General features: G+C 32.2%; 1 protein-coding gene across 2 annotated transcripts; it reads left to right on the top strand.

Annotated features, from left to right (window-relative positions):
- The first annotated feature begins 12,309 nt into the window (after positions 1 to 12,309).
- LOC131601150 (protein REDUCED CHLOROPLAST COVERAGE 3) lies at positions 12,310 to 23,540 on the top strand. 2 transcript variants are annotated; one of them, XM_058872907.1, is made up of 24 exons: positions 12,310 to 12,435; positions 12,602 to 12,682; positions 12,831 to 12,895; positions 13,019 to 13,111; positions 13,268 to 13,340; positions 14,801 to 15,130; positions 15,221 to 15,285; positions 15,734 to 15,865; positions 16,271 to 16,312; positions 16,516 to 17,016; positions 17,100 to 17,254; positions 17,574 to 18,042; positions 18,193 to 18,255; positions 18,355 to 18,456; positions 18,849 to 19,166; positions 19,246 to 19,338; positions 19,593 to 19,694; positions 19,778 to 19,882; positions 20,266 to 20,399; positions 20,507 to 20,690; positions 20,772 to 20,903; positions 21,134 to 21,246; positions 21,337 to 21,418; positions 21,822 to 23,540. In XM_058872907.1, the coding sequence occupies exons 2-24, from the start codon at positions 12,613 to 12,615 to the stop codon at positions 23,295 to 23,297; spliced, it is 4,899 nt and encodes a 1,632-aa protein (XP_058728890.1). In that variant the 5' UTR covers positions 12,310 to 12,435; positions 12,602 to 12,612; the 3' UTR covers positions 23,298 to 23,540. The 2 variants fall into 2 exon arrangements, 1 of the variants encoding a protein (XP_058728890.1); XR_009283588.1 differs by lacking the exon at positions 12,310 to 12,435 and adding an exon at positions 21,625 to 21,735 and having other exon boundaries at positions 12,466 to 12,682; positions 21,822 to 21,959.
- Positions 23,541 to 24,625: the final 1,085 nt, after the last annotated feature.

Genomic DNA, 24,625 nt, shown 5'->3' with positions numbered 1-24,625 from the left:
GGAAAAAAAACTCGACATAAATGCGAAAGAAATTACAAATCAATTAAAATTAAGAAAGAAATTAGAATCTAAAATGTGTATATTAAAAAGTGAAGATTAAAAATGATATAGGTGAGATAATCTTTATTGTGTTTGTATGAATATGATTGAATCTAAAATGTGTATATCAATTGGTACTTCCTCTCAATGAAAGCACCAATTGATACGAAGCTATCCTACTAAAATTATCAATTTAGGGTTCAATAATAAAAAGAGAAAGACATTAAAATAAATTAAAATAATAGATATAATACTATTATGCCCCTCTATCAGATTTTCAAATTATTTTTTCTATAAAATGTACACCATTTAAAATATTAAAAATGTTTTCAAATAAAAGCAGTTTATTTTTAGGTATTTTTTTTAAAAACGTCTTAAAGGGCATTCTTAAAGTGGTGCTCGCAAAGTCTTAATCTAAGGTAAGGTAGTAATTGTTTGTTAGACAGTCCAATGTCTCCATGCCCTAGTGATTCTCTTTCATTGAAGGAACAAGTCTTCGAAATTTAGAACTCTTGTAGTTTCTTTTCCCCATCTCTTGACAACCTTCCCAAACAGAATTTTTATATTCACAAACTGCACTACCTACCTCCTTCAATTTTCCTTAGGATGGACCTGGTCACATGTATATGTATGGTCCATTTTGTATAATATTTGTATGATATCGTCACTATAGTTTATGGCTATATATAGAATGAGATTTATAATATAGTTTTCCGGCTACATGACGGGGTTTACATAGTGTTGCACTTTACCACTACCAACATCTTTGGAACTATATAACAACAAAAGTTCAGAGAGAATCTAGTCTAGTCAAATATTAGAATACACATGATTAATGATTATTTTGATAAAAATATGTTTAGGGTTTTCTCTATCTCACTTTTTTGGGTTATAACAAAATTATTAATTTTCCGTCAAAAAAAAAAAACAAAATTATTAATGATATTTTTAATCAAGCCGTCTGTCATATTTTTATATAAGCACCATGAATGCTTTTCTCTCAAATAGATAAACACACTAAAGGGTAGCATTAAATTATAAATTAAATTATTTCTTAAATAATAAATATGTTTAAAATAAGAGATATATGTTGGGTGAGAATATAGACATAAAGAGATTTAAGAGAGGGGTTAAATAGACCTTTTTTTAAGACAATTTTAAAAATATTTTAGGTCTCATATACAAAATCACAGATTTGAAGAATCGCGGAAGCAAAACACAAAAAACAAGGGATCTCAATGAATTAAATCAAATCAAATGAAATGATACATGATGTTTATTAAGTACTTGATTGCTTATAATGCAAGTCAATCACAAGACAACCAAACAGCTTTAAACAAAGCTATTTCAAAACTCTTATCATAAATGTTCTATCAAGACATAATTAGATTCATGATAATTCAATAAAGATTGATACACCATATACCTAAGCTTATATATTAAATCTCTATAAGCTAAGTCTAACTAGCTTATATGACATACAATCAATGCAAAGGTGTACTAATGCAATAGCGAAATTAATGAATACTAGAAGATTAAAAGAGGACAAGGGAAGAAGAAAAGATACACAGAGATATATTGTGGTTCGACATCTGTCCTTGCTTTGCTCTACTCTTCAATGGTGTTGAAAACCATTGAAAAATGATCACGATCTTCCACTATTTTGATAAGTTTGATTACAAACATTTTGGTTACAACGATCTATCAAATGATAATCCTCTTTGTTGATGTAGACACTCAACTGCTAACAAAAACAAGATCTCTAAAAGATCTTGATCTAATAACCTTGTTATCCACAATAACCTGCTTCAAGTATTTGTATGTGGCAATCCACCTGATCCCACCAATCTCTTGTCTGAGCGATTGCCATTAGCTAAGTCTTGATTGGACAACTCTCAACTTTGTCTGCGAGCAATCTTTCTTCAACTCCACCAAAGATGGATAACTTTCATCCCCGCCTTATAGATAGTTGATACTAGATCTCGTCAAAGTCTTCCTTCGAGTACATTGAAACTCTCTTTTTTATTAATAACAATATATGTCAAACTGTATTCAATAAAAGATATTTTCACTTATAACAACCAGCAAACTTCATAAAAAAACATTAGATACCCTAATGTACCACCAGTCTTCCCCAACACTCAATCTTTAGAAATGAAGGTTCTCAACAATGGAAAAAGACTAAGGATGAAGATAATGAACAATGTCACTATATCTCACAATCTCACTAAAGACATAAGGTGTTAGTCAATGATTTTAGATGAATGTGAATGAAGAACACACACAACATGTTCTCTCAAATTTCTGAGTAAATGGGTATTAACTTTGGTTGTTATCAAGAAATTGATGAATCATTGAACAACACATCAAGATTAATCAACTCCCCTTTTCTAATTCACACAACGCAACAACAAATTGCACAAGAACAATATACAACAAAAAGGAGAATGAATTTGACATTAATTTATAATCAATAAGTTGTTATAAAGAATAATGGAAAGAATCACGGTGATGGGTATAAACATACTAAGAAGAAAAGACAAAATCACTCTTTGTCTCTATGGGTTTTTCCCGTAGATTTCATTGACTTGTTACTCTCATCAAAGAAACAACTATTTAATTCATGGATGAAATTGAGCAGAACCAAAATATAGCTTAAAAAATCAGTTGATTCAAATCATTTTTTGTACTTGATTCAGATCATATGAGGTTGTCTAGTTTCTTCTTGAGTCCTTTGAGAATTATCTTGTTCACTGGTTTAGATTGTCCGTTGGCTTGATGGTGCACTACAAACACAAATTTTGTCTACACGCCAATTTTTTACCAAAGTCAATGACCACGGCGCTGTCGAATTGGGTCCCATTTTCTGAGACAATGGCGCACGGGAGTCTGTATCAGCACATGATCATCTGCCAATAGAAACGCCTGACTCTTTCTGCCATGATTTTGGCCACTGCATCCGCCTCTATCCATCTGGTGAAGTAGTTTACTCCCGCTGTGAGGAATTTTAATTGACCCGATGCCAAAGGGAACAAACTGAATATATCCACACCCCACTGATAGAATGGCTAGGGTGAGGTATTCAATTGAAGAAACTTTGCATGGGTGTGGTGAAGGTCAACATATCTCTAGCATTGATCGCACTTCTTGGGAAAGGAGATGATATCTTTCATTAATGTGGGCCAGTAATAACCCGCTCTTAATAACTTGTGGGCGAGGGTTTTTCCACTGATGTGATAGTTGCAGGCTCTCTTGTGTACTTCTACGAGCACTAAGGCGATATCGCTCTTGTCCATACACCTCAGCATGGGAGTAGCCTTCCCCATTTTGTAAAGTTTTCCTGATAATAGGGTCTACTTGGCGACTTTTCTTATGATCTTTCTCGCTTCACCCTCATTCGGCGGGAGTTCGACCGATTGTAGGTAACACAGTATAGGCGACATCCAACTTAACTCGAGGACGTGTCCTAAGGTGTATGTTTCATCTACCTCAATGTCGGGGGAGGCAAGGGTTTCTTATATGATTATCCTATTAAACCTTACGACCTTTGGGGTAGCTAGTTTGGACAACAGATCCGCCTTGATGTTCTGTTTGTGAGGGACGTATTCTACATTAAAGGGGAGGAGACACGACGATAGATTATGTACCTTCTGCGGACATTTTTTTAGTAGGGGATCCTTGGCATGATATAGTCTTGAGGTCTGGTTGGCGACCAACTGCGAGTAACTTTTGGCTTTTAATTTGGAAGCTCCCATTTATAAGGTGAGGATCATACCAGCGATGAGAGCCTCGCATTTTTCTTGATTGTTGTTAACGGTGATCTGGAACTTCAACGCCTATTCAATGCTATATCATTCGGTCTTTTGAGTACTATTCATGGATCACTCCCTTTTATGTTGGATGTGCCGTCCATGGATAACACTCATTTTGAAGGGGGGTTCTCCTTAATGGGTAAGTTGAGCTCGACTACAAAATTGGACAGGGCTTGAGACTTGATGCTCCCCCTCGGAATATACTGAATGTCATATTTTGAGAGCTCTATTGACCTAGATATCATTCTTCCTGCCAAGTCGGGTTTCTTCAACATTTAACAGACATGATAGTTGGTTTTTATCAAGATAGTGGGCCCTTGGAAGTATGGTCTGAGTTTACTCGCCATGGTGACAACGACTAACGCCCGTTTCTCATTTTTTTGGTAGTGTGTCTCCACATCCTTGAACACTTTTCTTACGAAATGCACGAGTCTCTATGCTTTTTCTATCTCCTGGATGAAGACTGGGCCTATCGCCCGCTAGGTGACCGAGAGGTATACGAGTAGAGGTGAGTCTTCCTTTGGGCGAGTATGGATCGAGGGTGACGTGAGAAACTCATTGACCTTTGTGAAGGAATCATCACACCCGACTGTTCATTTGAACTTATTCTTTTTCCTCAGGGTTGTGAAGAAAAGAAAGGATTTATTGCTTACACAATAGAGGAAGCGAGATAGGGCGGCAAGGCGCCTAGTGAGCTGTTGTACTTATTTCACGTTAGTGGGGATTGTCACATTGATTACTGCCTAATACTTGTGAGGATTGGATTTAATCCCTAACCTTGTCATCATGAAACCTAGAAATTTCTCCTCCAAAACTCCGAAAGAGCACTTGGCGAGATTTAGGTACATGTCATACCTTCTTACTAACTGCAGGACATCTTCTAGGTCGTTGAGGGTGACTATGCCCATTCATCGTCTTTATAATCATATCATCGACATATACCTCTAGATTTTACCCAATCTCATGGGCAAAGACCGCGTCCAAGAGTCGCTTGTACATGGCATACATGACCACAATGATAATCATCCCGATTACATGAAAAATGTTGGGACTAGGTATGTGACAACAACAAAATAAAAGCAACAAATATATATGGAGACTATAGTCCCCATAAACAATAGCCGTCTTTAAACTATTTTCCATCTTAGAAGTTTTTGTCACATTCCATACATGTTGTTTGCAGTTTAACGCAATGATTCAAATAATGAATATGGTTTAGAAAATTTTCAAAACACTGAGAGCCGACTTGATGAATAACATCCAGTTTGTCATAATTTTTCACCAACTTCTCGTCGTTTTTTTGTGAGGATACCAATCCTCTCTCCAAGCCTCAAGAGGTGATTCTCAATAACTTTCTTCTCTTCCAAAAAGACAGATTTATGTGAATCATAAATAAACTTCTCATAAAAAAGAGAACACATTTGGTACTTCATTTCCTTCACCCCATTCTAAAAAGCTTCAAGGCTTTACTGCACTTTGGTGAGGTTGTTTGCAATTCGACGACATAAAGAGTTTTCTCATATTTGTTAACAATTATGGACTTCAAGCCCTCGACCCTATGTGCCTGAACATTTACCTCTCGTTGGGCCTTACCAAGATCAACCCAAATATGTCCCTCTAAGGAAGAGAATTCCACATCCGCAATAAATATAGTTTCATAATGTGTTCCACTTTTTTTCCTGATGCAGAAGACTAGACAATGTTGCAATTAACGAGTATATTAATAACTTTATATTTAGATCCAACCAAAAACATTAATGTTAATTGCAGAGAAGTCCTAAGAAGATGAGAGCAACAACACGATCATTGTTCTAAGAACACAAGAGAGAGACCACATCTTTATAAAAAATCTTAAGGCCTTTGGTATATGAGTGATTTCTCTTAAGATTTAATCACTCATACTTGAACTTAACAATTTCCCCTACATATGTGAGCTCCTACCTCCTATAACAATATGCAAGAGATAGTATTCTCTTGATAATAAAAACTTTCTTTCAATATACTATGAAGAGCTAGTATATTAAAACTTTCTTTCAAAAGAGACTTATAAATTTTTTTTTTCTATGAAGAGATAGTAATGTCTCTTTTGAAAGATAATTTCTATGGAGCTAGTATACTAAAAATTTGGACGGTAAACATTGAAGTCAAGTGAACAAGTAATCGCTTTCGAAAAGATTGATAATCACCTTCATTACTCAAAGTTGCATCATTATCATACACGAGTTTTATTCTAACATGCATTTCGAAGTTGTAATAACGATAGTTCATGTATTTTTAGACATCAAAGTGTGAAAAGAAAAATTAGTGTGTGTTAAATGTCCACAATACTAGGATTGTTAGTTTGACTATAATTTTTAGATGATTAAGTTTAAATTTGATTGTATTAATAAAAAATAATGCTAAAGTTGTATCAATTTGAAGAGTACTACTATTTTCTTAATTTACATTTTGACCTTACAATATTTTTAATTAGTTTTTTATTTTAAATTATTAGTATTATTATGCTTAAAATGCAAAACAAAACTTTATTGTGTGTAATTAATTATATTTTCTATTTTACTTTTTAAATTCATAGAACTATTATGTATACATACTGTCTATATTATATTTAATATGGAATAATAAAAAAATTTATATATCATTAATATTGGTTTATTTAATATTTCATTTCATTTTTATTTCACACATAACTGTATTTCATTTTTTTAAATGGAATTAATATATTCCTATTTTACTTATATATCTTATTTTTCAAATTCATTGAATAATAATAAATCTAGTCTTTATTTATTTATTTATTTTTTGATATTCATCTAGTCTTTATTTTATTTTGAATGGAAAAGTAATAAATTTCACATAGCATTAATATGATTTATTTAATATTTATTTTTCCCATGATTATGTTTCCTTTTAAAAAAATGGAATTAATACATTACTATCTCTTCATAGAAATTTGCTTAATAATATTTTTTTATTCACTTAATTTTAAAACTTTTGACAAAATTATTATGTTTCCTTATTTTTGTCCAAATTATTATTTCTCTTTATTTTGATCAAATTTTAAATCACATTATTATATTTCTTTATGTTTTACCAAATAACTATATTTTCATATGCTTTTATAGAAAATTGCTTAACAATAAATATAAGATAATAATAATAATAATAATAATAATAATAATAATAATAATAATAATAATAGAAAAAAAGCATTCACCCAATTTCAAAATAATCAAATCATTTTATTTCCATATCCCCTTATAAAAATTGCTTAATAGTAAAATTTGATCTAGATTTTTATCAAAGAAAATTCGACCTAGATTAACTAATAGAAATATTATTTTCATGAAATCAAACAAAAAAAAGGTATTACTACTAATGTGTATAGTAAAAAATAGTAATAGTAATGATAGTAACTTGTTTTTTTCAATAATTTTATTTTTTATATATAACCTATAATTTCATACACATAAAAATAGTTGGATGAAATATTAAATAAACAAGTGAAATTTATCCCGTGATACAGTCTTGTAATGCACAAACATTAGTTAAACAAACATGATCTAGTATAAGATATAATACATTTAAGTTCAATATGGAACACCGCAAGGTCCGTTGTGCTTAAATGAGCTTGATCAGATTGCGAACCACACATGTAATTCTATATAATAGAACACTTGTGCTGAAGTAAATAAAATTGACCAAATTCGTTTTAAAAAATACTAGTTTTTTAAAATATAAAATTTTACCCTCTTTTTCTCTAATACTTCATTCAAATCACCTAGCATTGTGAGTAAAGGTATTTTGTTCATGTAGATGTTGTCATTCGTGCAGTACTTGTGATCACTCATCAAATTCGACTTCAAAGGTTCGTCACTACAAGAGATAATCATTCAATCACTTATTATGACCATTCGTAAGATTCATCAAAGGAATTTTTTATTATCTATTACATTTTGCTCATAATTTCGCACCAATTACACATTTAAATAGATAGAAATTGCAATAAAATCATCCAAGAAAAACTCAACGCATCTCACCTCTTGGCGAGAAGGAGCAAGAAACAAATAAATGGTTCATCTAAAGGGCAATCCACAATAAATAAGGTCGTGAACTTCGACATATACATAGTCGTTTTTGAGCACCTTTATTGTTGAACATGATCCAACTCGACAGAGACGACCCAACACCTTACGATTTAAAGAAAACTTTGAATTGAGGCCTTTTATATTTTAGTAAAAGATTAAATTAAATTATCATAAAATTTACTTTTTGAGCTTTTTGAGATGCAAAATAATTTATTAAACTATTATAATCAATTTCATTTAACATTTCTTTTTCAATCAATAATAAAGTCAATCCATTTAATTTTTGTTGAGACATTGTTGATCTTAGATAAGACTAAAATAAAACTAAAGATATAAAAGATAAATAGAGAATAAAAAAATAAAGATGAAATAAAATAAATAGTAACAAAGTAAATAGATCCAACAAGAGAATAAAAGAATTTGTTTGTCGACACAAAGGAAATAAAAGAAAAAACAACTTATTTGTCGTAAATCGAAACAACAAACTAGTGATTGGAGATGGAGAATAAGAACGAACTTAAAAATCCAAATAACATGAAGTCGTTTCTATATTTGTAGGAATGACTTTGATATGATGCGGTGATAGCGCATCGCTACAGTATAAATATGCAGAGTTACTTCAATTGCAGATTTGCAGGTACAGAGTTTTTTTTGCTTTTGAGAAAATGTTCAATTGCAGTTTAACAATTACAAAAGTAGAGTTATTAAGGGAATATTGAGGAAATAAATCAATTTAATATAGAATTATTATGAGAGCTTTGGAATTGGAAAGAAGAAGAGTTAAGACGAAAAAAGTGAAAAGGCACTGTTTTTTTATGTAGTTGCTGGGATTATTAAATTTATTTGAATTGATTTTACTCGAAGTATTAAATTTATTTAAAAATTAAAATTGATGGAAGTTTTTTTTAGCCAAAAAAATTTTAGGCCTTAATTTCTTTAAGAACAACACTTATATTTGGGGGGCCTAAAGTCCTAGCCTTAGTGACTTGGTCCAATGGTCGACCCTGTAACTCGAGGCGTTCATTGAAAGACGTTCACGTAATAGTTGGTTTGACTAACTAAAAAATTAATCCATAATATTAAAAAGAATGTGGGTACTCATACATCCCTAAAACAAGACAAACGAGTTATTGAATGGGCGAAGGAAGGTATCCTCGTTTTAGGGAAGTAACAAACATTACAACTAAGGGATAGATAACCCTGAAGAATATACCCCAATAAGAGAACTTGCAATAAAAAATAGGAATCAACAAGTGATCAAAAGAGGATTGGGTGGCTATGATGTATCACCTATCCCATAGAGGAAAAATGGGACCGATGACCCAAACCACCTAAAAATGGTAAGAGAACCTCTCTCATTGGTTATTCCTCTATGAGCTAAGGAGTTTTTAAAGTGTTCCACCTCATCCCCTTTGTAATAATTCGGATAAGGGGAACAGAAGAAAGATTCTATGCGGTCAGGAAAGCCCTTTCCAAGAATATTCGATGAATTTTAATGTGTAAATGAGCGAAAGATTAAAATGCTAGGTAAATAAGGCAAACACGACCACAATGACAATCATCCCAATTACATGAAAAATGTCGAGACTAGGTATGTGACAACAACAAAGTGAAAGAAACAAATATATATGGAGACTAGTTACACACATCATAGCCCCCATAAACAATAGTCGTCTTTAAACTATTTTCCATCTTAGAAGTTTTTGTAACATTCCATACATGTTGTTTGCAGTTTAACGCAAGAATTCAAATAGTTAATATGGTCTATAAAATTTTTAAAACACTGAGAGTCGACCTCATGGTTTACATCCAGTTTGTCATAAATTTTCACCATCTTCTCATTGTTTTTTTTTTTTGTGAGGACACTAATCTTATGTCCAAGCCTCAAGAGGCGATTCCATTAGCTTTCTTCTCTTCCAAAAAGGCAGATTCATGTGAATCATAAATAAACTTCTCATTAAAAAGAGAACATGTTTGGTTCTTCATTTCTTTCACCTCATTCTAAAAAGCTTCAAGGCTTTACTGCACTTTGGTGAGGTTGTTTGCAATTCGATGACACAAAAAACTTTCTCATCTTTGTTAACAATTATGGCCTTCAAACTCTCAACCTAAAGGCTTTAACATTGACCTCTCATTGGGCCTTACCAAAATCAACTGAAATATGCCGCTTTAAGGAGGAGAACTCCATATTTTTTATAAATATAGCTTCATAATGAAACTCATACCCCATTTTTTCTTGTTGCCAAAGACTAGTCAATGTTGCAACTAACGAGTATATTAATAACTTTATATTTAGACCGATCAATGATCTAAGACCACAAAAGAGAGACACCACATTTTCATCCAATATCTTAAGACATTTGGTATACGAGTCACTTCTCTTAAGACTTAATCACTTACACTTGAACGAAACAATCTTCTCTACATATGTGAGTTCCCACCTCCTATAACAATATCCAACACAATATTTAGTTTCCACTCCCCCTAAGATGAACCATAACTTTAATACCATTTGTTGGAGAGTCACAAGAAGTCAAAAGTAACAATAGACCCAAATTCTAATACTACTTGATGAAGAGTCCCAGAAAGTCAATAGCAACAACAGATTCAACTTTGATTTCTCTTATTACAGAGTATGAAAAAGTGAGGAGCAACAATAAATCAAATACTTCAGAACCACAAAAGTCACCACTTAATCAACAAAAATATTATAAGTTTAACCCTCTATCTATTTATAAACATGTAAAATTTAAATATTCACACTTAAATTCAATACTTAGAGTCTAAACTACAATAAGAAAAAGAACACTTTTATACTTACTAAAATTAAAAAAGAGACAAATTGATTACTATAAAAATATTTAAGTGATTTCTTCGATGAATTGCTAAAATTTGTCCAAGGTTTTTTTTAAAAACAACACTTTAAAACTTTTTTTTTTTGATAATCAATGAGGTATATATATAAATATGACTTTTCTTTCAAAAGAGACTTATGATTAGTATGGAGCTAGTATTCTCTTGAATTTGTTTATATATCTCTCTTTATGTATAGCTTTTCATTTTTTATTTAAAAATTTGGACGGTAAACATTGAAGTCAAGTGAACAAGTAATCGCTTTCGAAAAGATTGATAATCACCATAATTACTCAAAGTTGCATCATTATCATACACGAAATTTATTTTGACATGCATTTCCAAGTTGAAATAACTATAGTTTATGTATTTAGACATGAAACTGAAAAAAATTAGTACAAATTAAAAATGTCCACAATACTGGGATTGTTAGTTTGACTAATTTTTTTAGAGAACTATTTAAATTCATTGAACTATTATGTACATTGTCTATATTATATTTAATATGGAATAATAAATAATTCCATATTCCATTAATATTTGTTTTGTTTAATATTTTATTTCACTTTATATAAAATTTTAAATTCATTGAACTATTATGTACATTGTCTATGATATATTTAATATGGAATAATAAATAATTTTCATTTTCCCATCATTATATTTCTTTTTTTGAAAATGAAATGAATGCATTTCTATGTCTATATAGAAAGTCGGTTAACAATAAATTTTTATTCACTAAAATTTAAAATTTTGACAACATTATTATATTTCTATATTTTTGTCCAAATTACTATTTCTCTTTATTTTGACCAAATATTAATTCACATTATTATATTTCTTTATGATTCACCAATTTTTCTAGGAGGACCAAATTATTAATTATTCATCCAATTATAAACAATCAAATATAATAACCAAATTATTATATTTCCAGAAAATATATTATACTCAATTTATAACACAGAAAAAGAGAAAAAGTAGTTTAGTAGATTGACTAATACTAAAAAAACTACAAAAACTAAAAACCTATAAGAAAATGACAAGTTAAATATTAGAGTCAGGCTAACATGTGCCCTAAGGGCATATGTTAAGGACACTATAATTAGAAAAAGTTAAATGTAATTAAATGCAATAAAGTTATATTTAAAATTTCGATATATTAAATGCACGCGTTCCAAAAAAATATTTCTATAAATATCTCTTTATCTTGTGCCCTTGGGACACATGTTAGCTTTTCCCTAAATATTATTGGAGGTTGAATAATAGACTTTTAACACCTAAGATTCTGTGTTTAATCAAAAATCCAAATCAACGGTCCAAAATCACTCATAACACCCAAACACTTGATAAAACAAAAATTAATCCGCCACACAACTATCTGCCACGTGTCACTCAATCAACGGTTGATTTCTCATTTCCATTTTCCTGTTTTGTCTTTAGCCTCAACCCAATTTCATTTGATTTTTTTTTCTCTCTCTATATATATTATATAAACCTCTTCATTTCTCACATATAAAGAGAGTGAAAGAAAAATAATTATTAATTTTTTTTTAAAAAAAAAAAGAAAAAAAAAGTGTGTTATCTTTCAAAGGTTATTAGCAACAAGGAGAGGCTAGAATTGCTCTCAAATCTTGAAAAGGGTTAAAAACTTATCCTATCTCTTTTCTTCTTCAAACACTTTATATATATATATATTGCATTCTTCTTTCTTCACTATAAATTCTTTTTCTCTTCCACTCTTTCATTTTTCAGATTGTTGAATTATTACTCTTTCTTTTCCAAATTTTGCTTTTTTTGTTTCTTCAGAGAAGAAAAAAATGGCCCCAAAATCTGGGAAAGGGAAAACAAATAAAGCAAAGGCAGAGAAGAAGAAAAAGGAGGAGAAAGGTCACATTCTTTTTCTCATTTCAACAATTTCATTAAAAAAAACAACATATTTTTATGTCTTTCTTTTATCCTTAAACCTTTGTGTTTGGTTTTTTTTATTTCATTAAACCTTTGTGTTTGGTTTTTTTTTTTTTTGAAAATTCTTCAGCAGTGGCACCTTCTCTTGTTGACATCATTGTGGTTACTCCATATGATTCACAAATTGTACTCAAGGTATATACTATTACATTTTATTTAACATTTTCATCAAAATTATTATTGTTATTATTTTAATTAAATTGGATTAATATTAATATTTAATATTAATATTAATATTATTTTTTTTGTATGCAAAAGGGTATCTCAACTGATAAGATACTTGATGTGAGGAAGCTATTGGCTGTGAAGGTGGAAACATGCCATTTTACAAACTATTCTTTATCTCATGAGGTTGGTGTTTTTTAGTTCAATTGAGTATTTTTTTAGTTTTTAATTTTTTTAATAATTAATAATTTATTTCTAACAAGCCAAACCTAGTGGCTTTAATTAATTATTTTAATAATTTTTATTATTTAATTATTGATTTTATTCTTTGTTGTTCTTAAGGTAAAAGGACAAAGATTGAATGAAAGAGTTGAGGTTGTTACCCTAAAGCCATGTCTTCTAAGAATGGTTGAAGGTAGGTGTAGCTAGCTTAGTACTTGTTATTTAGCATCAACTACCATTTATGTCATTTTTTGCATGTGCATTCTTTTAAATCTACCATGTGAATGAATTTTTATGCAATTCTAATCTAAGCACTTTATTGTATCTTAGCAAAATGAGTATTAACCAAATTCAAGGTACTAAACAAATCATAAACCTAAAAAACATAGAGGGTTAGATCCACAATAAGACGCACTCATAAAGGATTAGATTGATAATAAGACGCATTCACGCAGTCAAAATATTCGAGTGGTGAAAGCTGGATTGTAAACATTAAGATTTAGGTATTTTAAATTTTGAAAATTAAGATTTATATTAAAATATGGATGGTTTGATTTTATGAAATATTAGTATTTTTTAATTATATTTAATTTTTTGTTATATTTAATGGTTATTACTAATGGTTCATTCATCCATCCATCTACCAAATTGATGATTCTTTAAAGATTCATAGAATTTTTACCATTTTAGTTGCAATCAATACCCTTTCATATTTGTTGAAACATTTGGTATCTTTCAAAGTCTATGTTTAATGCAATCTTATTTTAGATTTTTTATTATTTTATTTTTGCAATGTACTAGAATGTTATTTTAGGTTGAGAATCAATGAATTCTTTCAATGGATTTTCTCATTAAACTTTGTCAGTAGTCTAAATCATTGTTGAATCATTTCATGATGATTTATTATTTTAAATAGAAATATTTAGTGATTGGAATAAACTATATGGTAAAAATACATGTGAGTAACCTAACTTTAAATTTATAGTTAGCAATTGCTCTTTAATGCTTTACATACTGCAGAAGACAGTTTGCATCTATGAAGTCATTACATTTTTTATGGCAACATAAAAATATCATTTTCTTGGGTCCCTTGTAATTCTCAGAAAGCAATTAAATTCACTCATTCAGATGCTTTCAACAAAATCAATTTTTCTATTAAAAATTATATCATCTAATTTTTTTTAATTTAAACTATAATTATGACTTCGAAGATAAATAAGTGAAATGTCTCAAACTTCCAGTTATATATTCAGATTCTGTGCAAAATTATTTATTGAACTGAATTAATGTTTTTTTATTTAATTTAAATATTTAATTTTATATTGTTCTAATTTTTATTTTATTTTAAAAAAATGTGAATATTATAGTCATTTTCATTTGAGGTGATATTTGCTTTTTTTAATGATGCATTATTGGATTCTTTGTTGATTTGTTTCTGTCATTTATTTATTCAAGTTGCATTCTCAGTGGAATATTAAACCCCACCTTTTAAAAATCTCCATCACATGTTTATATTTATGTTTGGAGCGTAATTTTGGAAATTAAATTTCTCATTTTCAAATTAAATAATTATAAAATTATAAGATAATTTTAAATTTAAATGATAAATAAGTTAAATACAATTTGGAAAGTCACGTGACTTTTTTAATACAGAGGATTACACTGAAGAGGTTGAAGCTGTTACGCACGTGCGAAGGCTATTGGATATTATTGCATGCACTTTGAAATTCGGAAAGCCCAAGCGTAACTTACCAGGCCCAGATTCGAAGCCCAAGAAAAACGGAAAAGCCCAAAATCATAACAAGAGCAGTGTGAGTCCACCGGCTACACCGAATGGAGAGGCTCGGGTCGGGTCACCGACGGCGGAGGTGGCAGCGTCGCCGATCTCGGATAATGTCGGTATGGTGGCGATTCACCCTACGCCGAAGCTGTCGGAATTTTACGAGTTTTTTTCGTTTTCTCATCTCTCTCCACCGATTTTACGTAAGTTTCTATCTCTCTTTCTCTTCATTTTTTCATGCTTTTTATTTTGTTGAAGTTGAAAATTTGAAATTGGTGACGTTTTTTTTACAGATTTGAAGAAATGTGAACTGAAGGATGAAGATGATAGACGCAGAGGAGGTTACTTTCAACTTCAGGTTCGACCTTTTTTTCTTCTTCTTCTTTTCTTCATTAATTTTCATTTATTACTTCAGAAATGTAGTTTTGTGTAATTAATTTTGTGATTAAAAAGTGTAGTTTAGTGTACTTAATTTTTGATTAAGAAATGTATAGTTTAGTGTAAATAATTTTGTGATTTAAGAATTGTAGTTAAGTCCGTGTTAGTGTCTGTGTGTCAGAAATCAAAATCGACACCGACACTTGAGATTACGTTTGATTTATTCACTTTTCAAATTGTTACTGTGTTCACGTGTCGTGTCCGTGTGTCAGTGTGTATTAGTTGCTTCCTAGGCAGTTATTTTTATGATAGTAGAAAATTTGATAGAAAATTTAAGTTCAATATATTAAAGAATTGGTTGCACTCATTCCAACGTAATGTTACTATATTTAAAGCTGAATGTGAAATGTTGTTGCTGCCATATGAAGGTTAAAATCAGCAATGGGAAAGTGATAGAAGTGGTTGCGTCAGAGAAAGGCTTTTATAGTGTTGGGAAGCTGTCTCTGCAGAGTCACACATTGGTTGATCTTCTACAACAGCTCAGCAGAGGTTTTGCTAACGTATGTTTCTATTTAAACATTAATTTATCAGTTTGTTTGTCTTGTCAATTTCTCAACCAGAAGTTGTTTGGCACTGTATATCAGTATTTACTTGAAGTGAATAAAAATAGTATACTATGAACTCGATTGGGCATGGCACATAGGGAAGGTGCAACACTGACTTGAAGTGAATAAAAATTGTATGAACTCAATTAATTCAGTTAGATTTTCCTAAAATCAAATAATAACAATAATAATATAGTTTAGGAAAAAAACATGTAAATGATGTCCATGACATTAAATGTGTGCTAGTGATAAATGATGTGTTAGATTTTGTTCAGATTCCACAGCATAAACATGTTATTTCCTCTGGGCTAGTGATATACGTTATGATCTTTGACTCTAACAAATGACTGATCAATGCAGGCATATGGATCATTGATGAAAGCTTTTTCGGAGCGCAATAAGGTTAGCTTTACATGGAATAAATTGTTTGAAAAACAAGAGTTCATAACTATATTTTATAGTGCAAAACAAGTTTTAGACAGACATCCAATAAAATTGAATGATACAAGATGATGAAGTTTGATTGAACCTGTAAATTTCGGTCTCAGTATGGTTATTCAACTCGAAATGAGTATGCTTTCTTAATTAACTGCGTAATTCTGCAGTTCGGAAATCTTCCATACGGACTCCGATCGAATACATGGCTTGTTGCTCCATCTGTTAGCGAATCTCTTTCAAGCTTTCCAGCTCTTCCTGCTGAGGATGAAAACTGGGGTGGTGATGGTGGTGGCCATGGAAGAAATGGCGAATATGATCATCGACAATGGGCAGCAGATTTTGCAATATTGGCTTCTCTTCCTTCCAAAACCGAGGAAGAGAGGGTGATCAGAGATCGAAAAGCGTTTTTGCTTCATAATTTGTTTGTTGATACATCAGTATTTAAGGCTGTTTCAGCTATTGAGCATGTGATGGAGTCGAGGTCTAGTACGAATACTTCTCCGGGTTCTGTTCTGCATCAAGATCATGTTGGAGATTTATCCATTGTAGTCAAACGCGGTGGAAATGGAAAGTTTGATTCTACTCTGAAAGAATCCAGTAAGCGTGATGACGAAATTCAGAAAAATTTAATCAAAGGGTTGTCTGCGGATGAAAGTGTGACTGTTAATGTAAGTAAAAAATAACTCAAATTTTCAAGGTTATAAATGTACATGATGCTAAGATGAGAGGCTTTTGGTCTTCTTTATGACAGGATACTTCTTCCTTGGCTGTTGTGGTTGTTCACCATTGTGGATATACAGCAACAGTAAAAGCTGTGGGTAATGCGAACGCTAGGAAGACTAAAGTTCAGGATATCGAATTAGATGATCAACCAGAAGGAGGCGCAAATGCTCTTAACATCAACAGGTTTGAACAATAAGCTGTTCTAGCTTTTAAGATTTCATTTCCAATATTGTATATCATATCAGGTTCAACATTTAGATCTAATTGGTATGCACTCATGTGAGTGTGAAGAGTTTTTACATTGGCATTCGGCCATGATTATTAGATCAGTAGATATGTTTGTTTTTAATTATAACCATTTTGAAGTCACATAATGATAGGTTTTGATTGATTGCTTATATGAAAAATTTACACTGACAGTTCATTTAAATTAAACTCAATTCATTTTATTAACAATAACAAATTTATGGTGATGGTTGCAACATTTTTATGATGTTTGCAGTTTGAGGGCACTGCTTCACAAGTTAGGAGCTGAATCTTCTGAAGGGGCTTTAACATCCTTGTCAAATTTTGATAACTTGGATGCTTCAAAAATTATTGTTGGGAAGGTGGTTGAAGAATGCATTGAAAAGATAAAGGAAGAGCCAAGTGTTTCAAAAAGGTCGATTCGATGGGAACTTGGTTCTTCTTGGATGCAGCATCTGCAGAAACAGGAAACCTCAACAGACGTCGGTTCTAATAACAAGGATGTTAATGATGTTGCGCAATCCGTGAAAGGTCTTGGAAAGCAATTTAAGTTATTGAAGAAGAGGGAAAAGAAACCAAGTGACTTAGATGCTGCAGATTCTAGTGAGCAAAATACCAATGAGCCAAATAATGATGAATTAAGTAGTTCCAGTGGGTTGGATAAACTGCTTTCTAAAGAAGTCTTTTTGCGTCTCAAAGAATCTGGATCTGGTCTTCATATGAAGGTTTGTGATACCTTCTGTTGGTGTACTTTCTTGTGACCATGCATATTTTATTAATTTTTTTTACGTTGTAGTTTTTCTATTTTGTATTTTCTTATGATGAAGTGTTTTTATTTTGTACCTATTATTTTAATTTGTATCATCCTGCAACAGTCAGTGGATGAGCTTATCAACATGGCACACAAGTTTTATGATGAAGTTGCCTTGCCAAAGCTGGTAACATTATATTCTTCAACGGATTCTACATTTCATTGAATAATAACTTGAAAACTGAATCCATGGATTAAGACCTATGTTACATGCTTACTTTTGTAGGTAACAGATTTTGCATCACTTGAACTTTCTCCCGTGGATGGTCGTACTTTAACTGACTTCATGCATTTAAGGGGTCTTAAGATGGGATCTTTGGGTGAAGTGGTAAGTAACTCTTCTTATTATCGTTGATTCCTCTAGAAACATCTTTGCAAGCTGAGGATGACCTTTCTGTGTTTGGGCCAGTTAAGCGCTTATGCCTTAAGCACATATGGTACAACTTATAAATGATTATTTATAAGCTATTTCTTGGAGAGCATATGAGCATGCTATGCTTTGCTTTCATAGGCTCTCCCAAACAATCTTACAAGTGTTACTGTCAGTGGTGCTAATCCAAGCAGGCCCTTAGTAATGTTACTTATGTTGGAAATGTTGAGTTTGTTTAATATTTGATAGTTACTTTTGTAGAGTAAATAACTAAGTAAATACTGTGGCTAATTATACAAGTTTGGTAATTTACTGTGTTTTTGTTGATTCTAATATCATATATGAATCAGGTTAAACTTTCAGAGAATCTTCCACATATACAATCCCTTTGTATTCACGAGATGATAACTCGAGCATTCAAGCATCTACTTAAAGCAGTTATTGCTTCTGTCGACAACGTAGCAGATTTACCGTCAATCATTGCGTCAACACTGAATTTCTTACTTGGAGGGTGTCCTACTGAAGATACAGACCAAACTTCTGGTGATGATCATCATCTAAAAATTCAATGGTTACGTATGTTTTTGTCCAAAAGATTTGGTTGGACATTGAAAGATGAATTTCAACATTTGAGGAAGTTATCTATTCTTAGAGGGCTCTGTCACAAGGTACCAGTTGTTTCATTTAATTACTTAGTAAATTCTTTTTACATGAATCTTTTTTCAGATTACAATGGTTTTTGCTCAGGTTGGATTAGAGTTGTTCTCTAGAGATTATGACATGGAGTCACCTAAACCGTTTGGAAAGTTCGATATTATCAGCCTTGTTCCTGTTTGCAAGGTGTGATTTTGTTTATCTATACCCAAGTCCTTTATGTGAATAATAATTCATTAAATTTACTATCTCATTTAATTTTTTTTTTTGTTTGTTTTTGATTATATGTAAAAGATGAGAAGAAAGTATTATTAATAATTGCTATCGACTTGATACAAAAGACTCAATACTAATCCCTATTTATAGGGATACATAGACTTAATACTAATCCCTATTTATTCTAATACTATTTAACAACAACATCACATTTTACTTTACAGCATGTGGGATGCTCCTCAATAGATGGGCGCAATTTATTAGAATCATCAAAAATTGCTCTTGATAAAGGAAAGCTTGAGGATGCTGTGAGCTATGGAACAAAGGTAATAATCAATTCCTTGGAACAAATCATTATGTCTTTTTTTATAAATACAGCGCGGTGTTTGACATTACTATCATATTACAGGCATTGGCAAAGATGATGACAGTTTGTGGTCCATATCATAGAAATACTGCAAGTGCGTATAGTCTTCTAGCTGTGGTTCTGTACCACACCGGAGATTTTAACCAGGTAAAGTATGCATGTCATACTTTAGTGTTTAGTTTTTAATGATACTAGTTTAAGCTTAATGATGATGACAAAACAGTTTTTCCTAATCTTCTAAGTTACAAGTAAAAAAGGAAGAAATGATATACGGAAAAATATGACAATTAATCAATAGTTTTAAGCACTGTCTTGAGAAAGTGCTCCATAGTTGCGTGTGGATAGTGGACCAGTATTGCCAATCGCATAGTGGCGAAAATAGTGGTCTGTCAAATTTTAGTATGATGCAGAGCTATACGACTACTATAGCGGCTAGTTGACAAACAGTATATTGACCTATGTGTCATGTAGTAAATAATTGATAGTCCAGTGTTTGTATTAAAATTTTGCTATACCATCCTTATTTTCAGGCCACCATTTATCAGCAGAAGGCATTAGATATAAATGAGAGAGAGCTTGGACTTGACCATCCGGACACAATGAAAAGCTATGGTGATCTTTCTGTTTTCTACTATCGTCTGCAACATATTGAGCTGGCTTTGAAGTAAGTTAACCTTTGATGAAGTGATTTAGTTGCTTGTGTCAGGAATTTCTGTTTATTATTCATAATCTTTACTATGTTTTGATTGAACTTAATGCATTTTTTGACAGGTACGTTAATCGTGCTCTATTCCTCCTTCATTTCACATGTGGTCTATCGCATCCGAATACCGCGGCAACTTATATAAATGTGGCAATGATGGAAGAAGGCATGGGAAATGTTAATGTGGCACTTCGGTACCTTCATGAAGCTCTTAAATGCAACAAAAGATTGTTGGGAGCAGATCATATACAGGTATCTCTATCTTTCTCCTATAAAACATTGTAAGAGCATTGGTAGAACATAGTTTCATACTATACTTTTTATCTTATATAGACTGCTGCAAGCTACCACGCCATAGCCATAGCTCTTTCATTGATGGAAGCATATTCTCTGAGTGTACAACATGAGCAAACTACACTAAAGATACTTCAAGCAAAGCTTGGTGCAGAAGATCTTCGCACTCAGGTCATTCCCTTTCTTAAGTTATTACCGGTTAATCTTAAAGGATATGTTGTTAGATGCTCCCTCTTTTGCCAAAACTGTTGTTATTTTGTTTTTCGTAATCTATGTTTTAAAATTTAGCCTGGTGGTTGTTTTGGAACAAAAGGAGTACTATAATTTCCATAATATAGGGTTGGTAGATGATAGTGGATAGTGTTAATATTTTTTAAAATTTGGAATTTTTTCCAATGCAGGACGCCGCTGCATGGCTAGAATATTTTGAATCAAAAGCCATAGAACAGCAAGAAGCAGCAAAAAATGGAACTCCAAAGACAGATACATCCATTGCAAGTAAAGGTCACCTTAGGTACTGACCTGGTATACATTCATTAATACTGTGTTTCAAATAAATAGGTTATACATTAGACTATAAAAATATGTGAATTTTTTCATGCAGTGTGTCAGATCTCCTGGATTTTATTAGTCCTGACAGCGATTCAAAGGGAAATGATGCTCAAAGGAAACAAAGGCGTCCAAAGGTGGGATAATACATACATTTTTACATGCTTATTTATTCTTCAAAATTAAAATTGCTCTTAAGGGATTCGGTTTTGTTTTGATCATATTTATTTCTATATCCTTAGGTTATGCTAAGGTACTATATGCTATTTTATTCTTGAATAAATATTTCTTGTATATATCTCTTTACAATTTACCGTGCTGTTTATTTATTACTGTCCTTAAGGAAAACAATGAAGACTATGTTCCAACGATTGGGAGTTTTAACCTTTATTAAAGTCGACATTGAAGGACATTCAACCTATTACATTCTTTTGGAGTTAGCTTAGAGTTCTAGGTGAAGTTCTATGAGAGTCTGAAAAGTTTCAAATCAAAACTAATTCTTATAATTTTTTATGTCACTTTTATATGTGATTTTTTCAGATACTTCCAATAAGTGACAACTCTCAAGAAAATGATGATGCTGCAATAGCGGATGATGGAATTTTTGTTGAGAATGCAAAAGAAGCAGCACCGGTGGTGGAAAGCAATGTAGAAGAAACAAATACCACAAAAATATCTCAAAAACCAAAAGAAATTGGCGATCTCAGCAGGCACAAGCCAGTGGTTACAAGTGAAGCTGTTTATGAGACATCATCTGATGAAGGTTGGCAAGAAGCCAATTCAAAAGGGCGATCAGCTAACGGTGCTAACCGCAAGTCTGGTCGTAGACAAAGGCCTCTTCTATCGAAGCTCACTGTTAACGGTCCTGATAACCATGTTTACAAAGAAGCCAGTTACAGGAACGAGACTACCGTGCACCAAAAAGCATCTCCAAAAGTAGCTTCAGCTGTGTTATCTCCATCTAGAAAATCAAAAACTCCAAAAGCTTTGCCGTCTAAAATTGCATCTACTCCAACCTCACTGAGCTCTTTGGCCTCAAAGTCTATATCATACAAAGAAGTTGCTGTAGCACCGCCAGGTACTGTTTTAAAGCCATTGTTGGAAAAAACCGAGACAGAAAAGGTAAGCGATGAAAATGAGACCCCGAAAACTGAAGGTTCCGTCGAAAATTCTATAGCTGATGATACAGTTCCTAAGGAAGATGAAAAAGAAGAAACTCATGAAGATGAATCGGAACAAGAAAATTCTGCATCAGAGCTTGAGAAGGTTTCTCTTTCAAGTGATCAAGCAAAATCTACAGAAACAAATGGAAGTAAGCTTTCGGCTGCAGCCAAACCGTTCAGTCCAGGAACATTGTCTGCTTCTCGTCATTTAAATCCTGTTCCTCTCGCAACCATATATGATGCAAATGGGAGTCAAGGCATTCTTGTGGAGCCCATTCTTCCTCCTGTTGCTGCCCGGGTCCCTTGCGGGCCAAGATCACCGTTGTATTACAGAACAAATTATACTTTTCGCATGAAACATGGTTCAGCGAAAATAAGGGAAATAAGTGGATCAGGCGGTCCAAGAATAATGAATCCACACGCTCCTGAGTTTGTTCCAAGAAGAGCTTCTCAAACAGAAACAAGTGAAGTCAAGAATAATTCGTCAAAAAACAGTCTTTCTGAATCTGAGAAGTCAGAGATAGCAAGACAGATATTACTGAGTTTTCTAGTGAAATCTGTTCATCAAAATGCTGATACTGTGGATGAGCCTAAAGTTAGTGAAGGAAAAGTTGAGAACTTTGAAAATTCTTCTGACGAAGTAGCTAAAGACAGTGCAGTCATAAAAATAATGTATGGTACTGAAGAAAAGAATAAGACAGTGGTTAGTTCCAGTGATGACAGTGAAGAGTCAGACAAAATAGATGGTGAAGGATTTGTAGTAGTGACTAACAGGAGAAAAAACAGACAGAAAATCACAAATGGTGTCACGGAATTGTACAACCAACCATCAATTTGTGCTTCAGTTCGTTGATTAGAGTCTTCTTGAAATGAGTCACGACAATTATCCAAATTTGTTTGCTTTGTTTGGCCAAAGCTCTTGACATCATCTTGTTAATATTATATGACCTCTTTCCACTGAATTTTGGTCATTACATTCATTTTTGTTTTATGTTATATAATAAGGTATTTAAGGTATTTTTGTTTTCTCCGTATAATAAGATACTTGGAAAATTTTGTTGTCAATAAAAAGCTTATTGAGAAGTTCACTTCAGAATTGTTGTTTTTATTTTATGTTATCATGATAGTTTTGTTAAACTTATTAAGTTATGTATCACAAAAGGTTGATTTAGTTGGTAAGTTTGCTATTTATGTATCACCCTGTGAAGCAACAAGTTCAAAATTCTTCGTGATATGAGAAGAATCTTGTTAGTAGGTAATCGTAAAATATTCTGCAAGCGGTCTTTGAATCTTGAGAGATGACTTGCAGAATAAATACTCTATCTTAATTTTTTATTGTTTTCTTAAACACATTGGGTCAAATTGATAAATTATATGTTGTTCACTACACCCCTGATCACACATCCTATAGAAATTCCAAAATACTCTTTGTATTGTTCATATTTCAAAAGTCGGTGGGTCTATTATAGATCAAATCATTTAATTAGTGTGACACCCCCTCTTTGTTAAAAAAATGTTCTGGATTTTAATCTCGATTAACCCTAGGATAATATTTTACACCCTCAATCAGTAAGTTACAAGAAATGTGACATTTTATAATAAATTATTCAATTAGAAATGTTGGTGCAACAAACCATAATACATAGTGATATATCTGCGATGGTTCACAATGGGCGATGAGATCATATTGTCCACCAGGAGACAACATGATCATATCTCGCCCACGAGGAGATGACTTTGCCAGAGACATCCCCACTCACCCAGGATAGGAAAACATAGGAAGTGACGTGTCTTGGTCAGAGATAATGCGATAATGCAGAAAAAGAGTCAAGGGAATAACTCACTTCTCTCTAGGAAATAGGGATTCAACGGTTAAGGTGACATTGGGTAGGGTATAGGGTACTACAGTAGTATCTGTCCCCATACCCACAGTTTGAAAAAAAATTGTACCCGAGCCCATACCTGCATGGGCATCAACCTTTATACTCTTACCCGCATTAGAGGTATTTGAAAAAACTGAGGATTTCCGGTGTGTACCTGATGCTGACTCATATTACTTTACAATTGATGCTCTTTCTAGGAGATTGTATTTTGATTTGGCTTGTTCTGTGTGTCAGAAGATGCTTGATGCACAGATGACTCCTGATGGTGAGAAAATTGGTAGAATGTTGTGTTGATTAT

Source organism: Vicia villosa, linkage group LG5 (assembly GCF_029867415.1).
Source record: "Vicia villosa cultivar HV-30 ecotype Madison, WI linkage group LG5, Vvil1.0, whole genome shotgun sequence".
NCBI classification, from domain to species: Eukaryota; Viridiplantae; Streptophyta; class Magnoliopsida; order Fabales; family Fabaceae; genus Vicia; species Vicia villosa.
The sequence above is the reverse complement of the archived record's forward strand: the minus strand, read 5'-3'. Positions and strand labels throughout refer to the sequence as shown.

Coding starts and splice junctions, on each gene's coding strand:
- LOC131601150 (XM_058872907.1), top strand. CDS start 12,613: ATGGCCCCAAAATCTGGGAAAGGGAAAACAAATAAAGCAAAGGCAGAG. Junction 18,256..18,354: donor AAGTTGCCTTGCCAAAGCTG/GTAACATTATAT, acceptor TTACTTTTGTAG/GTAACAGATTTTGCATCACT. Junction 19,167..19,245: donor TTAGAGGGCTCTGTCACAAG/GTACCAGTTGTT, acceptor GTTTTTGCTCAG/GTTGGATTAGAGTTGTTCTC.